At 41.6% G+C, this 17446-nt stretch overlaps 1 protein-coding gene across 1 annotated transcript in view; it reads left to right on the top strand.

Annotated features, from left to right (window-relative positions):
• LOC142743043 (peptide methionine sulfoxide reductase MsrA-like) overlaps positions 1-3946 on the top strand; it is a 44141-nt gene extending 40195 nt beyond the window's left edge. Inside the window, exons 4-6 of the mRNA XM_075853411.1 lie at positions 70-174; positions 1691-1797; positions 3721-3946. Of these exons, the coding sequence (XP_075709526.1) occupies positions 70-174; positions 1691-1797; positions 3721-3873 (365 nt within the window). The 3' untranslated portion in view covers positions 3874-3946. The remainder of the gene's footprint in view (positions 1-69; positions 175-1690; positions 1798-3720) is intronic.
• Positions 3947-17446: the final 13500 nt, after the last annotated feature.

Below are 17446 nucleotides of genomic sequence, written 5' to 3'. Positions count from 1 at the left end.
ATCTTCTACAAAAAGAACATTTCACTGTTGGTTGTATTTTTTTATTTATTGTGGATTTTTTTGTTCTAGGTCTTACTGCACACATTGAAGTCGTCCGAGTTGTATTTGACCCTAAAGTGGTCAGTTTTAAATCTTTACTGAAATTGTTCTGGGAGAATCACAACCCAACAGAGGGTATGATACTTAGAATCTAAGAAGCTTGCTAAAATATATAAAAATACATATTTCATGTGCTTGGGATAGGTGGAAGCTGTTATTTCAAATATCATTACATTAAAGTCTATGTTCCATTTTAAACATCATTTTACAATTTACACACATAATTAATCAGCATAAAAATTTAGTAAATAAATTGTATTACATACCGCGTTGTGATCCTGAATTACAGTCAGTGTTATAATCCAGTGCTGCATTCACAATTTTTAGGAGAATCTATCTGTCCCACTGTACTATTTGAGCTAAGCTGTCAGGGAATTGCGTGGAAGCTATTTGACTGTTTGCAATGACAAATTGTAAATGCAGCTCTGGAATACAGTACAGTATATAACTACAGGATAAGTACTGCAACATATTTACAACTTTTTATGTCAATTATGTCTAGATATAAGAGAAAAAAAATAGTGCTTAATGGTGAACATACCACTTAATGTAGTGGCCGTAGAACTGATAGATTTAAGGTTCTCGTCCCACTCATCCCAAGTACATGAAATCTCATTTCCACTTATAGATAATCACTGTTTACTGACATATGGGTCGAATATAAAGGGGAGAAATACATCCTTTGGTTCATATCAGTGTCGGGGTTCCGTCAGACCTTTCCGCCATGAACGTAAACCATAGCTTTTCGTTTGCATTACCATTGACTTCAATGGTAATGCTTCCGTTACAAACGGTTTCCGTTTGTCTCCGTTCCATAAGGTTTCCGTTTTTTGGGGCGGAATCAATAGCTTAGTCGACTGCGCTATTCTTTCTGCTAAAAAAACTGGAAACCTTACGGAATGGAGATGAACGGAAACCATTTGCAGCGGAAGCATTACCATTGAAGTCAATGCTAATGAAAAAAGAAAGCTATGGTTTCCGTTCATGGGTTCCCCTGACGGAAAGGTCTAATGGAACCCATAAACGGAAGCCCAACGTAGATGTGAACGAAGCCTAAAAATGCCCTTTTATACAGGCTGACACTCGGCCGGTGCAGCGAGCGCCGATCAACGAAACATCGTTGATCGCCGCTCATTTGCTCCTGTCACGCGGAGCTATGGATGGGGACGAGCGGTCGTTACTCCGATCGCTCGTCCCCATACATTATTATCATGTAACACTGAGTGATGCGCTGCCGACAACGATAATCCTTTACTTTTTTTAAACTATATGACCAGCAGATGATCGAGCGTTTGCTCCTTCATCTGTTGATCGCTGCCCTTTTTACACAGGGCAATTATTGGCAACGAGCGTTATATGCACGCTCATTTGAACGATAACGCCCAGTGTAAAACTCCCTTAAATAAGACCCTCCTTTTACTAAATATAGAATGCCGCAATTTATTTTGATAATACTATCGGGCAGAGTATGCTGTGATCCTAGTTTGAGCGCAGGCTAGATACTTGTTGCTAAAGTCTGTGATAAGAAGTAAGGATAACCATGACAATTTAATCCTTACCCATAAAGTTATCACTCTATTTGTCAATGCAGGAATGAACAAAGGACAGGATAACGGTACTCAGTACCGCTCAGTGATATTCACCTACGGAGATCAACAGAGAGAAGCAGCTCTTCAGTCAAAAGACAGCTACCAAAATGTAAACATTCTACATATTTAAATTCCACTACACAGCTAACATACCATAAATAAGAATGCAAATGGATTTCTTCAATGTCATACTGACACCAGCAGAGGGGGCTCTTGACTAGGGTTATCCCAAGTAATAAGCCACTAGTTTGCATTCTAGCAGTATCATAGCTATCTATTTGTCTGTAAACTTTACAAACTTGCCAAGGTCCATGGCTCAGAGATGCCTGCCTTGACCCTATAAGAAATCCAGACACATGGATGCTCGTGAAGGGAAATCTTAATGCTTCATTATACCAAGACATTTTGGACATTTGCATGCTCGTAACTTTGTGTGAACAGTTTGGGGATCGCGCTTTTCTGTTCCACTGCGCCCCATGACTGCACCCCAGTGCACAAAGCAGGGTCCATAAGGACATGATCGGGTGAGTTTAGTGTGGAAGAACTTGACTGGCCTGCACAGAGTACTCAACCCTATCGAACACCTTTGGGATGAACTAGAATGGATATCATGAGCCAGGCCCTCTCATCCAACATCAGTGTCTGACCTCACAAATGTTCTTTTGGATGAATGGGCAAAAATTCCCACAGACACACTCCAAAATCTTGTAGAAAACCTTCCCAGAAGAGTGGTAGCTGTTTTAGCTCCAAAGGGGACATACAAGCTCCTGTAGGTGTAATGTGTGGGTGTCTAAATATTTTTGTCCATCGTGTGTGTGTGTGTATGTGTATATATATATATATATATATATATATATATATATATAGTGTGTGTGTGTATGTATGTATATATATATATATATGTGTGTGTGTGTGTGTGTGTGTGTGTGTGTGTGTATGTGTAAATATATATATATATATATATATATGTGTGTGTGTGGTGTATGTATATATATATGTGTGTGTGTGTGTGTATGTATATATATATATATATGTGTGTGTGTATATATATATATATATACACACACACACACGCGCGCGCGCACACTCACACACATATATATATATATATAGATACATATATATAGATAGATATAATATCTCAAACAAGACCTATTTGAACATTGTATCGATTGGTAGGTCAGCTGTCACACATCCACTCAGGGGCATATTAACATGAGACACTTTTTTTATCTTGACTTTTTGCCACAATTTTCAGAATTGTGTCAAAACCACAACATTTTTGTAAAAACTGATCTGGTTTTGCCGCCAGTATGAAAATTGTGGGAAAACTTAACATGTAAATACACCCTAATGTGATTAACCACACATCAGAAGAACATGGTTTAGTTCATTGGCTTATTATCAAACTTGGCCTTCGGGTGCTTTACATAGAAAATTAGATTGTAAGCTCTACTAGGTCTAGTATGTTGGTGCAATAAAAATTTACATCTGTATATATGGTTCACTTAATACCATAAGCCACTGTACAATAGTACGCCAAACTACACGAGTCACACCATGTTCTAGCATATTTCCACCATGAACTATGTGAAATGCTCCCAGAGTCCAGGGAAACCTGAACACAACCCTGAAAATCTTGTTGAGAAATGTAAGCATACCATGTATACAGGGGAAGGCCCAGTTTGTACAACCCTAGGGCCCTACTAGATTCCAACTTTCTTCTTCCATTAGTCTTCAGAAATACGTCTTTGAGGAAAACTGTATTTGGGACAATTTGCGCCCGATCCGATCAGCATTCCAATATTTTACATTGGTCTATAAAATTTAATACATAGTGAAATATTTTAGTAAACAGGCATACTTGGTTATAGGCTGATGATGATGACGACTTTATTATATACAATGTGGTACAAAACCCTGGTAGAGTTACAATTGCGAGGAATAGAAAGACATTAGTGTAACTGACGGCTCTACACAGAAAGCAAAATGCCGAAAAATAGATACAATTATTTCTGTCTTCTAACCACAGGAGCTTAAACAGTTTAACCTGGGAGCCATCACCACTGAGATCCATCCTGTTCCAGAGTTTTATTATGCCGAGGATTACCACCAGCAATATCTGCACAAAATCCCAGATGGCTATTGTGGTCTGAAAGGAACTGGAGTGTCCTGTGTGCCGTAAAAGTCGGGATGCTATTCATTTATCTTCCTTGCACCATGTTGTCATGTTAATAAAGCTCATGTACACGTTGGCAGATAGCGTATTCTGGTCAGTTGTATATTGTCATTTAAAGTTAAAGATTTTGGACCGCTAAAAAGGCAGATTTACACCGTTTTCTGCTAACAATCTGCGCCTTTTCATGACCTGGATGAGCGTGACGGATGCTGACCGAAGGCAGATAATGTAGAAAAGTAGATCTGTCGTGTTGGATTTTTTTCAGTCATTGTCAATGCTGTAGTTGAAAAGTCATTCATGTCGGACGACAGAACTGCATCCCATTAAAAGATCGGGCCAGAAATCGCGGCGGAGATCGATTGTCGATTTTTTTATTTGAACTTATCCAAGATGACAATTGTCTCAGACCAACCATGAATGAAAAGTCGATAAGAAATTGGCCAGTTTAATTCACCTCAAACTGTTAAGGCAATTTTACACGGGCCAATTATCGGGCAAATGAGCGTTCATATGAACGCTTGTTCCCGACAATCTCGTTCATCGGCTGATCGCATCGTTTATGCAGCATGAAATATTTTCGTTGTTGACCACACGTCTCCCTGTGTAAACGGAGATGTGCTGCCAACATGATTGTAATACATGGGGACAAGCGATTGCAGTAATGAGCGCTCGTCCCCATACTAGCTCTTTTTAAATAAGCAGCGAGCGCCGATCAACGAGCTGTCTTGCTGATCGGCCCTTGTCTACACGGACCATGTTGGGCCGCATAAAAAGACTCTTACATGTATGGATCTAAAATCGCTGACTATTCCAAGATGGTTTAATATAGTACACAGAATAACCATAGTGTATATCTTACTGGGCCAATAGGTTTATACATAGTTTGAGGGCCCCATTCAGTCCGGCATCCCAAAAATTCATTATGAAGAATGAGCTGGTCATTTACATACAGTGATATTTTGCTGTATGGGAAAAATGTGACCAAAAAAAATGGGGTTTTTGGTTTAGACTTTGTCTATCAATAGCAGTAACTTTTTTAAGCATTATGGATTCTTTAAAAATCAATGTAATTATCACTACAATTGATCACTTTCAGTCAGATCCTTGAGAAAATTTGTGATGCACAACCATAAGGGCATCATAGAGAGATGAAAGGTGTTAGATTTAGGGTACGCAGTGTTTTCAGACGTAATTCGGGCGTTAAATGGTATGTTCACACGCAGTGTTTTCAGACATAATTCGGGCATTTTACGCTCTAATTACGCCTGAAAAAACGCCCCTAATACACCTATAAACATCTGCCTATTGCTTGCAATGGGTTTTATTGTGTTCTGTTCCCACGAGGTGTAATTTTAAAAAGACGCCCGCGAAAAAGAAGTGCATGTCACTTCTTGGGACGTTTTTGGAGCCGTTTTTCATTGACTCCATTGAAAAACAGCTCCAATAACGGCCGTAAAATACGCCGCGAAAAACGTGAGTTGTAACAACAACGTCTGAAAATCAGGAGCTGTTTTCGCCTGAAAACAGCTCCGTATTTTCAGACGTTTTTGGTCACTGCGTGTGAACATACCCTTATGCCTCGAATTACGCCTGAAAAAACGCCCCTAATACGCCTACAAACATCTGCCCATTGCTTGCAATGGGTTTTACGGTGTTCTGTTCTCCCGAGGTGTAATTTTACGCCTCGCTGTCAAAATATGGCGCGTAAAAAGACGCCCGTGAAAAAGAAGTGCATGTCACTTTTTAAGACGTTTTTGGAGCCTTTTTTCATTGACTCCATTGAAAAACAGCTCCAATAACGGCTGTAAAATACGCCGCGAAAAACGTGAGTTGCTACAAAAACTTCTGGAAATCAGGAGCTGTTTTCACCTGAAAACAGCTCAGTTTTTTCAGACGTTTTTGGTCACTGCGTGTGAATATACCCTAACTGTTTATCTTACAGTTATCCACATCGTTCTACTTGCTGTATCAGCAATTACATTATCATATAAAAGTCGAAAATGCGGGTTCAATGCAGGCCTTCAACAGACACATCAAAAATTTGGGGTTAATGAAGCAATAAGCTTGGCAAATGACGTCACCGCTGCAAGTGTCACGTCAAAGGGGTTCAAATGGTAACAACCTGTTCACATCGCGTTAGTGATGTACGCTTGGAAAAAGCTCCAGACGTTTCGCTAAGCGTATCAACTCCTACAGAGGCCAAAACAGTGTCCTTTTGGCCTGGTATACAGCAAAGAAAAAAGTATGGGATAGCGTAGTAGACTACACTATGCCATACAATAGTATACACTGGATAAAGGTGTTTGTTTTTTTCTACAATCAGAGTTTATGGACGACATATCCCACTATATTCCTATACAGTGCCATATGTTGCAGCTTTCCGTTATACATCGGGAGCGTTTCCCAGTGTATAGGTCAAACCAAGGGCCATAGCATGAAGTGAATAGGGCTTAAAGAGGCTCTGTCACCAGATTTTGCAACCCCTATCTCCTATTGCAGCAGATAGGCGCTGCAATGTAGATTACAGTAACGTTTTTTGTTTTTTAAAACGAGCATTTTTGGCCAAGTTATGACCATTTTTATATTTATGCAAATGAGGCGTTCTAAAGTACAACTGGGCGTGTTTAAAGTTAAAGTACAACTGGGCGTGTATTGTGTATGTACATCTGGGCGTTTTTACTTCTTTTACACAGCTTTGTTTCATGACGAATCAGCATCATCCACTTCTCTTCAGAACGCCCAGCTTCTGGCAGTGCACAGACACACAGCGTGTTCTCGAGAGATCACGCTGTGACGTCACTCACTTCCTGCCCCAGGTCCTGCATCGTGTCGGACGAGCGAGGACACATCGGCACCAGAGGCTACAGTTGATTCTGCAGCAGCATCGGCGTTTGCAGGTAAGTCGATGTAGCTACTTACCTGCAAACGCTGATGCTGCTGCAGAATCAACTGTAGCCTCTGGTGCCGATGTGTCCTCGCTCGTCCGACACGATGCAGGACCTGGGGCAGGAAGTGACGTCACAGCGTGATCTCTCGAGAACACGCTGTGTGTCTGTGCACTGACAGAAGCTGGGTGGTAACGAAGAGAAGTGGATGATGCTGATTCGTCAGCATCATACACTCCCATTCACAACGCCCAGCTAGTAAAAGTAAAAACGCCCAGATGTACACACACAATACACGCCCAGTTGTACTTTAACTTTAAACACGCCCAGTTGTACTTTAGAAAGCCTCATTTGCATAAATATAAAAATGGTCATAACTTGGCCAAAAATGCTCGTTTTAAAAAACAAAAAACGTTACTGTAATCTACATTGCAGCGCCGATCTGCTGCAATAAGAGATAGGGGTTGCAAAATCTGGTGACAGAGCCTCTTTAAGGCTAAAATCACACATGCAGTTTTTTTTACATTTTGATGAAGTTTTTTGAGCCAAGCACAGAAATGGATACAAAAGAGAGGAGACATATCAGTCTTTCCATTATACTTTTCCTTCTTCGTTGGATCAATAACTGCCACAAAAACTGCACGTGTGATTACAGCCTAAAACGCCAACAAAACCCCAAAGGACCGCATGTGCTAAAAACCTCACAGCTTTCTGCTGCATTGTCTGAATGGGATTTGTTTCAAACCTATTCAACACAATGCAACATCTGTGTTTCCCAATTGTCAGTCATTTCCAGGTTTTTAATCTCTGTCCCTAGAGTTAGTGTCAATATCATTCAGCATTTACTAGTATTTCTAGTCTTGAATTTCCATTGCTATAGTAATTTAGAAGTTGCAACTTTGTTTTAACATGTGACCAAAATAAAATTAAAAAAATAGAAAAAAAGAAAAGAAGATGCAGCTTTAGAATGTACCACAGCCATAAAACCTCCTGTGTTGCTTCATCCTACGGGATTCCCACAATTACCAACATAAAGGGGCTGTAAAAGATATGCTGCAGAGTCTGGAAGAACAATGAAAGGGTGGTCCCCTTCACTCTGCTAATAGTGGAGGTCCCAAGGATTGGGAAACCCACCAATCACTTAATGAACACCACAAAAAAAACAATTTAATGTGATGACTTGAAAAGCCAGATGCTTCCTTGGCACATTTTGATCCATGTAGTCCACCTGTCAAAGTGATGAGTAGATCATAAGTCGAGATTCCTTTGGACTCCTAGGGTAGCTGTAATGGAGGGCTATTTTAACCTCATTGGTGGGCCCAGTGCAAAGGTTTCATGAGTGGGCTCTTCTCCCTGAACATTATTCATCCAAAGATCCAGTTCACACAGTTTTTTTGGCGCTGATTTTGACGCGGAAACTGCATCGGAATGAGCGCCAAAAAACGTCCGAAACCGCCACCCATTGATTTCAATGGAAGGCAGAGGAGTTTATTCTCCTGGGCGGCTTTAAGCCACTCGCGGGAACAAAAAGTGGGGTGTCCTTTCTTGCTGCGGCTCCGCCTCTGGCCTCTCATTGAAATCAATGGGAGGCAGAAAAATATGTTTCGCTGCGTTTTTTTGCCCGCGGTCCTCAACTGCAGCGAAAACTGCGACAAGAAAGTGCAGGCAGGTCAAAATCTGCCTCAAAATTCCTTCAGATTTTCTCTGCCTGCAAAATACTCCATGTGAATTAGGCCAGAGGCTGAAAAAAAAGTATAAGGGTATGTTCACACGTAAACTCAAAAACGTCTGAAAATACGGAGCTGTTTTCAAGGGAAAACAGCTCCTGATTTTCAGACGTATTTTAAGCCACTCGCGATTTTCGCTGCGTTTTTTATGGCCGCTTTTGGAGCTGTTTTCAATAGAGTCTATGAAAAACAGCTCCAAAAACATCCCAAGAAGTGACCTGCACATCTTTTTTGCGGCCGTATTTTTACGCAGCCGTTTTTCAAAATGGCCGCGTTAAAAAACGTCCCGTCTGAACAGAACGCCGTTTTTCCCATTGCAATCAATGGACAGATGTTCTGCTACCGATTTTTCGGCCGTTTACGGCCCGAAAAACAGCCGAAAATAGGCCGTGTGAACATACCCTTAGGGTATGTGCAGACAGTATTTTCAGGCGTATTTTGGGGCGTTTACGCCTCAAAAAACGCCTGTAAATACAGAAGCAGAACGCCTACAAACATCTGCCCATTGATTTCAATGGGAAACACGGCATGCTGTTCAAAAGATGGTACGTAAAAAGACGCCCACAAAAAAGAAGTGCATGTCACTTCTTACGCCATTTTTGGAGCCGTTTTTCATTGACTCTATAGAGAAACAGCTCCAAAAACGGCCATAAAAACGCAGCGAAAAACGCGATTGGCTTAAAAAACTTCTGAAAATCAGGAGCTGTTTTCCCTTGAAAACAGCTCCGTATTTTCAGACGTTTTTGATTTTGTGTGTGCACATACCCTTACACCTAACGAAGTCTCCGACACAGATGTGAACTTATCCTCAGTTGTGTTGATATTTTGCTACAATGTATTAAGGTATGTTCACACGCAGTAGCAAAATACGTCTGAAATTATGGAGCTGTTTTCGCCTGAAAACAGCTACTGACTTTCAGATGTTTTTGTAACTACACACGATTTTCGCTGCGTATTTTACGGCCGTTATTGGAGCTGTTTTTCAATGGAGTCAATGAAAAACGGCTCCAAAAACGTCCGAAGAAGTGACATGCACTTCTTTTTGCAAGCGCCTTTTTACGCGCCGTATGTTGACAGTGACGCGTAAAATTACACCTCGTGGGAACAAAACACCATAAAACCCATTGAAAGCAATGGGCAGATGTTTGTAGGCATAATGGAGCCGTTTAATCTATAAGTATGTACTAGATTATGTAAAAATCCATTTAAAGTATTCTTTAAAAATATATATTAGTACCGATTTGTGGAAAGAAATATGGAGAAATATTAGGTAAAATAAAATCGAGAAGGGTACACTGCTCATAGTAAAAAAGAAAAGATCTTTTTGATGCTAAGTGATTCAGCCACGGTACGGGGGACAGAGAGATTGTGACGTCAGATGATAGAAGCCAGGTACAGATCACTACAGCAGATTGTCAGTAACATGTTTGGAGTACTGCTTCCAGGAAGCACAGATGCTGAGTGAGGATGGAGCGGTGACACCCACACATTTCCTGTTACACACCTGTATACTGCTCTGCAGGTGTCTCCAGGCTGCAGTGTGTGGGAGTCTCTCCAGCAGTCAATCTTATCTCCATTTAGTATACAACACAAACCAAGAGTTCACATGGCAGAGAACATAAAGCGTATGTACAAAAGACATACACCAATGTCTTGAATAATATAAATACTGTAATAATAAGGGTATGTTCACACGGGCTATTTTCGCGAAAAACATGAGTTGCTAAAAACGGCTGAAAATCAGCATTTTTCCCTTGAAAACAGCTCCACATTTTCAGACAATTTTGATTTTGTGTGTGCACATACCCTAACTTTTCCTGGGGATTTAGGCTAGAGTCGCACGAACTTTGCACACCTTGGACGTGAAAAACTGCGCGCGTGATGCGTGAAGTGTCAAAAAATAGGACTATTTTTTCACTGACCATTTACATGCTACATTAAAACAATGGCCCCATTGAATTACATAGGTCGGTGTGACGGCCGTTGTTTTTTATTTAGAAAAACAATCAATTTTGACCAAGTTATGACCTATTTTAGATTTATGCTAATGACTTTCTTAATGCCCAACTGGGCGTTTTTTTAGCTTTTGACAAAGTGGGCGTTGTAAAGAGAAGTGTATGACACTGACCAATCAGCGTCATACACTTCTCTCCATTCATTTACACAACACATAGTGATCTTGCGAGATGACGCTTGCTGTCACTGACTCACACATTAACGTTACTGAAGTGTCTTGAGAGTGAATAAACATCGCTTCCAGCCAGGACGCAATGTCTATTCACAATCCCGACACTTCGGTAACGTTTGTGTGGGACTTAATGACAGCAAGCGTCATCTCGCAAGATCACGCTGTAAATGACAGAACAGCATGATCTCGATGTGCTGTGTGAGTAAGTCACACACAAACGTTACCGAAGTGTCTGGCTGGAAGCGATGTCTATTCACTCTCAAGGCACTTCAGTAACGTTAATGTGTGAGTAAGTGACAGCAAGCGTGATCTCGCAAGATCACTATGTGCTGAGTACATGGAGAGAAGTGAATGACGCTGATCGGTCAGCGTCATACACTTCTCTTTACAACACCCACTTGGTCAAAAGCTAAAAAACGCCCAGTTGGGCATTAAGAAAGTCATTAGAATAAATCTAAAATAGGTCATAACTTGGTCAAAATTTATCGTTTTTCTAAATAAAAAACACTGCTGTTACCTGCATTACAGCGCCGATCACATCATGTACAAGATAGGCCACTTATAATGTGGTGACAGAGCCTCTTTAAGGACATTTCCAGAGTGTGGAGTACAAGCTATGGCTAGATGAAAATAAGTTGATTATAAGTGTACCCACATTTATGTATCTTCTGACATTATTATATATTTTAATTCCAGGACGCAGTACATATGAAAAAGGGTTTAAGTACATGAGATTGTAAAAACAAGTACAATAAACATGAGCTTAATAAATGACAAACTGGTACAGGAGGAAAGGACCGTGCCAAAGATGACCTACAATCTACAAGGGATGGAGATAGAAGGTCAGGGTAGTAGCTGTTCATCTGGTAGTGTGTTGGTAGCAGGGTTATTACAGGTTGTAAGTTTTTCTGAAGGTATGGGAGAGGGTCTGATAGCCAGTTCCATAGTATGGGGGATGCATGGGAGAAATGTAAAGACAGGACTGGTAAGGGTCAGTGAGAGAGAGAATAAAGGGGCCCACTGTGTATGGAAATGCATAGCTTTGATATATAGAAACCTCTGTGTTAAAAGCACAGGGGCACAATGTTAGTCCCTTTAATCTAGCTATTGATGGGGATCTTCTAAAGGTGCCTCAATGACATGTAAGAGGATATATAAAAATACACTCTGGTGCACTGACACCAAAATATAAATAAATAGAAATTTTGTAATCTAGCATTGCTCTTGGAATTTAGCAGTGGTTTGATAATACACGTTTCTTTGGAATTGCTGTTTAAGCAATTCTCTAATATATAGGTGTCGGTTCGGCTTTGGTTCACACTGTTCAACTATTATTTTCTAAAATAAGAAAAAGAGACTAAGCTATTAAAGTATAGTTCACATCTGCTGGAGTATGTGAGGTCATTCCTAACAATCCATATGAATGATTAAAATATAATCTTATAGGATCAGAGTAGACAGTTCATATTGGAGAGTCATGTCAGAAAATAACTTCTATCAGTGGGACATAACTGACAGATTTATATGGTTAGGTCCTATGGGTTTCTATTTATGAGCATTTATCTTCTTTTCACTGTACTTTCATTTGTTTTCTTATACTATAATTCATATATAATATGTTTTGTATAATAGTATAACCTATCATTTATAATATTGATTTACTTTCTTCCTAATAAACATCTTACTATTTTCTAATATTTTGTCATAATAGGGAAAATAAATTGTGAGCCCAACTGAGGCCAGTGACTGATGTGAGTGTATTCTCTATAGCACTATATAGGATTCACCGTTCCATCATAATATTAAGGGCTTGCCCACACGTAACGGAATTTCTGCAGCAATTCCATTGAAAGTCGCAGAACTTCCGCTGCGGCAGGAATTGACATGCCGCGGTCCGAAAAATACGTACCACAGGTCAATTTCTGCTTGGAATTTTTACGCAGTGTGTGGATGAGATTTGTTAAATCTCATCCACTACGCTGCTGCTGTATTCTGCTGCGTATTTAATGTCCACAATCCTGCAGCAATTCTGCTACGTGTAGATAAGCCCTAAGAGTCCGTTCACACGTAGCGTAAATACTGCAGATTTTCTGCAATGGATTTCATTGCGGAAAATCCGCAGCATAAGGCTGGGTTCACACGTGGCGGAATTTCACTTAAATTCCGCTGCGGACACTCCGCAGCGTTAATCCGCAGCGGAGCCGTTTGTCCATTGACTTACACTTTAATTTAGCAGTGTTCGTTTAGATGAGGCGTAAAATTCCGCTGCGGAGCATAGGCTGCGGAGCGGAATTTGGTGTCCGCAGCATGCTCTGTCTGTTGCGGAGCAGTGGCGGACTCATGGCGGAATTTCTCCATTGACTTCAATGGAGATTCAAAGTTCCGCAATGAAGTCCGCAGCTGTCATGCACATGTCATGTGTGCTGCGGATGCGTCTTGCTTTTTTAACTTGACATTTCTTCATTCTGGCTGGACCTATGTATTTCTAGGTCTACAGCCAGACTGAGGAAGTCAATGGGGCTCCCGTAATGACGGGAGCGTTGCTAGGAGACGTCAGTAAATAGTCACTGTCCAGGGTGCTGAAAGAGTTAAGCGATCGGCAGTAACTGTTTCTGCACCCGGGACAGTGACTACCGATCCCAATATACATGTATCTGTAAAAAAAAATGAAGTTCGTACTTACCGAGAACTCCCTGCTTCTGTCTCCAGTCCGGCCTCCCAGGATGACGTTTGAGTCTAAGTGACGGCTGCAGCCAATCACAGGCCAAGCACAGGCTGCAGCGGTCACATGGACTGGCGCGTCATCCAGGGAGGTCGGGCTGGATGCCGAAAGAGGGACGCGTCACCAAGACAACGGCCGGTAAGTATGAAATTCGTTTACTTTCACTAGGGAAAGTGCTGTCCCTTCTCTCTATCCTGCACTGATAGGGAGAAGGGAAGCACTTTTCCCGCAGTCCGCAGCAGCTAGTCCGCATCAATTTTCTGCACATTTTGTGCAGATCCGCAGCCGTAATCCGCAACCCGGATTAGGTGCGGCATTGATGCGGACAGTTGCGGAGGAAATCCGCCACGTGTGGTCATGCCCTAAAACAGTACCAGCGAAGTGGATGAGATAGAACAAATCTCATCCACACGCTGTGCAAATGATAAGCAGAAAAAACGCTCAGAAATTGATATGCGGTGCGGTGTATTATTCCGCAGCATGTCAATTGTATTTGCGTAAACGCGGCTCATGTGTTGCAGGATTTCTTCATTGAATTCAATGGGAGGTAAATCCCGCAACAAATAGCAGAAGTTGCATTTTTTTGCAGTGAATACGCATTGATTCCACAATTAAAAACCGCAACTCAGAAAATAAATAATCTTATACTTAGTGTTTCTTCCTCTAGGTCGGCCTCCTGGGATGACATTTCCATGTTACATGGGATGAAACATCGTCCCAGGGCTGCAAAGAATCATGACGTCAGAGGGACGCGTCGCCTTGGCAAGAATCCTTTTTTTTGTGCAGTTTGACGTTTCGGACATTCCGGCGGAAAACTGCACCACGATTTGGTGCAGTTTTTCAGCCGGAATTCCCTGCGGCACACAGGCGGATACGCTGTGTACTTTTACGCAGCATATCTGCTCTGTGTGAAGATAGCCAAAAACCACCTGCCTAATATTGTATAGGTCCCCATCGTGCTGTCATCGAGGCGTGTACCTCACAAGACCTCTGAAGGCGTCCTCTGGTATCTTGCACTAAGACTTTAGCAGCAGATCCTTTAAGTCCTTTAAGTTGCAAGGTGGGGCCGCTATGGATCGAACTTGTTTTCCCAGCACAACCCACAGATGCTCAATCATATTGAGTTTTTGGGAATTTAAAGGCCAAGTTAACACCTTGATCTCTTTGCAATGTTCGTCAAACCATTCCTGAACAATTCATGCAGTGTGACAGGGTGTATTACCCTGCTGCAACAGGCCACTAACATTAAAGAGGTTTTCCACTTTCTGACAACTTATGACCTATCCGCTGGTTAGGTCATCAGTATATGATCGGTGCGTGTCCGAAACCTGGACCCCGCACCGATCCGCAACTTCGGCTGCCTCCAAGCACCAGATGTTTGGAACGGGATGCAGTAGTTGGAGCCAGAAGCAGATGGCTCCGATCACTGCATAGTGGCCGAGCTGCAGTATTGCAGTTGTGCTCCTATTCAAGAGAATAGGAGCAGAGGTGCAGTTCTGCTGAACGGCCGCTATGCAGTGATCGGAACCATCTGCTTCTGGCTCCAACTACTGCATCCCGTTCCAAACATCTGGTGCTTGGAGGCAGCCGAAGTTGCGGATGGGTGCGGGTTCCGGATGTCGGACACGCACCGATCATATACTGATGACCTATCCGGTGGATAGGTCATCAGTTTTCGGGAAGTGGACAACCCCTTTAAGGAATACCGTTGCCATCAAGGGGTGCACTTGGTCTGCAACAATTTATCAACCTTTCTACACCAGTTTTCTGACGCAGAAAAGTCATAAAAGGGCCCAAAAGTCACAATATGTGAAAAATCTGACTTTTGCCCTCTTTAAGCCGACCTCGTCACTTTTGTGAAAAGGGGGTGTGGCTTCTTAAAAGGGGTGCGCAACAAATTTATTATAATTTTCTAGTGGTATCACCAGTTCATGCTTAAAAACGGGTACTATTATAATCTATTGTACGGGATTCTGTTAAAGGGAATAGCAAAGTTTACTAAACTAACTAAAAAAAAAATTATACTGACGTATACCAACCCGACAAAGGCCAAAAGGACACTCTTTTGGCCTATGTCGGGCTAATAGAGCCCTATGTAGATGTACTAATGAGATGTGAACAGGGCCTTAAAAGCATGAAAATATTTGCTCTGACCACGATTTAGCATCTATCTATAATACCTGCCTAATCATGCGTCCATTTAAGAAAAGAAAACTGTTGTCAGTATTTGAAGAAAAATGACATGATACTAGACATGATGCACGTTTTGAACACATATTTCTGGAATATTTGCACACGTTTTGGCAACCATAAACCATGGATACAAGTGACCATTGAAATGTTTGTTATCTTTTTAAAGAGAACCTGTCAGTAGATTTGGAGCCACTAAACCACAAGCATACCATTATGAAGCTGGGGTGCGGAGCGCAGTATCCCCTCCTCAGCAACATGTGCGCAATGCGCAAGTGCCCAATGCTGCACCCGGTCTCATCTCGAAAAGTTGTAAGTTACTTTACTAACTGTTCTCTGAACGTCCAGCTTTGATGTGGCAGGTTTGGCATACTAAACCCCAGCAACATAACAACATACTGGTGGTTTAGTGACTCCAAACCTACTGGCAGGTTCTTTTTAAACTATTCTATTATATTTGTGAATATTTTCCATAGCAGTATAAAAAGATGCAGAGTAATGTTAGGCCCAGGCAAGTCAATGACAACAGGGTTGTTGCGGGCCTTTCTATGTGACTGTCATGTGACAGTAGCACCGATATGAATAGCCTACACCTGTGACTGCACTACCAATGTCATCCTCTAGCAGATTTCTTACCCAAATAACGGTGCCAATGTTTTAGTTTGTTTATGTGGGCTCTGCTAAGAATTGGCATGCATTGTATAGACCAGTCTTTGGGAAATGTGTTTCCCAGAGACTGACTGGAGACAGGGGTATACATAGGATCACATATGTGTGTGTGCATGATATGGATACATTTCCTATAGACACAACATGATAAAGATGTATAGACTGTCATGTCGGGTCACCGACCCAAAAAGCAAAGCGGAAAGTTTTCGGTTTTTTTTTCCGCTTTACTAGCAGAATCTCATTGCATCTCTGATTATTCCCGCCTTCTCTCTCCATCACACCCTCCCTCCTTCCAGGAAACACTGGGTGGGATCAGGACACAGACCACTCTCCCTGGCGTCTCTTATGTCCGGCTCAGACACCATGGCGTCTCCCTGCCTTCTTCCCACTAAAAACCTTATTAAGGATTTCCCAGAATTCAGAAGCATTCAGCCATGCAGCTGAGAGGAGGGGGAGGGAAACCCACAATATCTACTACAACAGTTTACACGTAGAGCAAGATCTCGAACAACAGCCATTCTGTTGCTGCTCTAAAATATATATATATATATATATATATATATATATATATATATATATAATATATATACTTATATTTAAACAATATATTATACTCCTACAGATGTGGTAGCGCTGAGCTTATCCTTTGGCACAATGTGTTTACCGCAGTTTTCCATTGGTCTGTAGGAAGACCTACCGCATTATCTTAACTCAGTGAGATATCACTGTGCAGAAAAAAACAAACTGATCAATGGCAAATTGAGCTCTGTTACAACTGTAGATGGACGCAGGAGAGGGGAAAACAGCTGGTAGATCACTCACTGCACACCACCTCAGGATGTGGCGTTATCCGCAGATGGAAGAATCAGAGCTTAAGACAAGAGAGATAACTGTGCATCCGCCCCCAAACCTACAAGCTAAAAATGTGCAAAGACAGATAAAAAGTGCTTAGGAAGCTAAAAATATCCGTTTCTGGTGTCACTTCTGTAGGAGAGGAAGTTCCAGACAAGGGGTTAACAGTTCTCAGTTATCAGACACAATAAAGATGCTCTGACATTTCCCAAAGGATATACTGTAGTTCCAATTGTCCAGGTTTTGAAAGTTGGTGCAAGGAAGATCACGTTTTTATTAAAGGACAATAGAGCTGGTAGAATTGGTTTGTCATGTTTGACATTTTCAGCAAATCTTAAGGGTATGT

The sequence above is a fragment of the Rhinoderma darwinii genome, chromosome 2 (genome assembly GCF_050947455.1).
Source record: "Rhinoderma darwinii isolate aRhiDar2 chromosome 2, aRhiDar2.hap1, whole genome shotgun sequence".
Lineage (NCBI taxonomy): Eukaryota > Metazoa > Chordata > Amphibia > Anura > Rhinodermatidae > Rhinoderma > Rhinoderma darwinii.
Note: the sequence above shows the minus strand (reverse complement) of the source record. Positions and strands in the feature narration are given on the sequence as shown.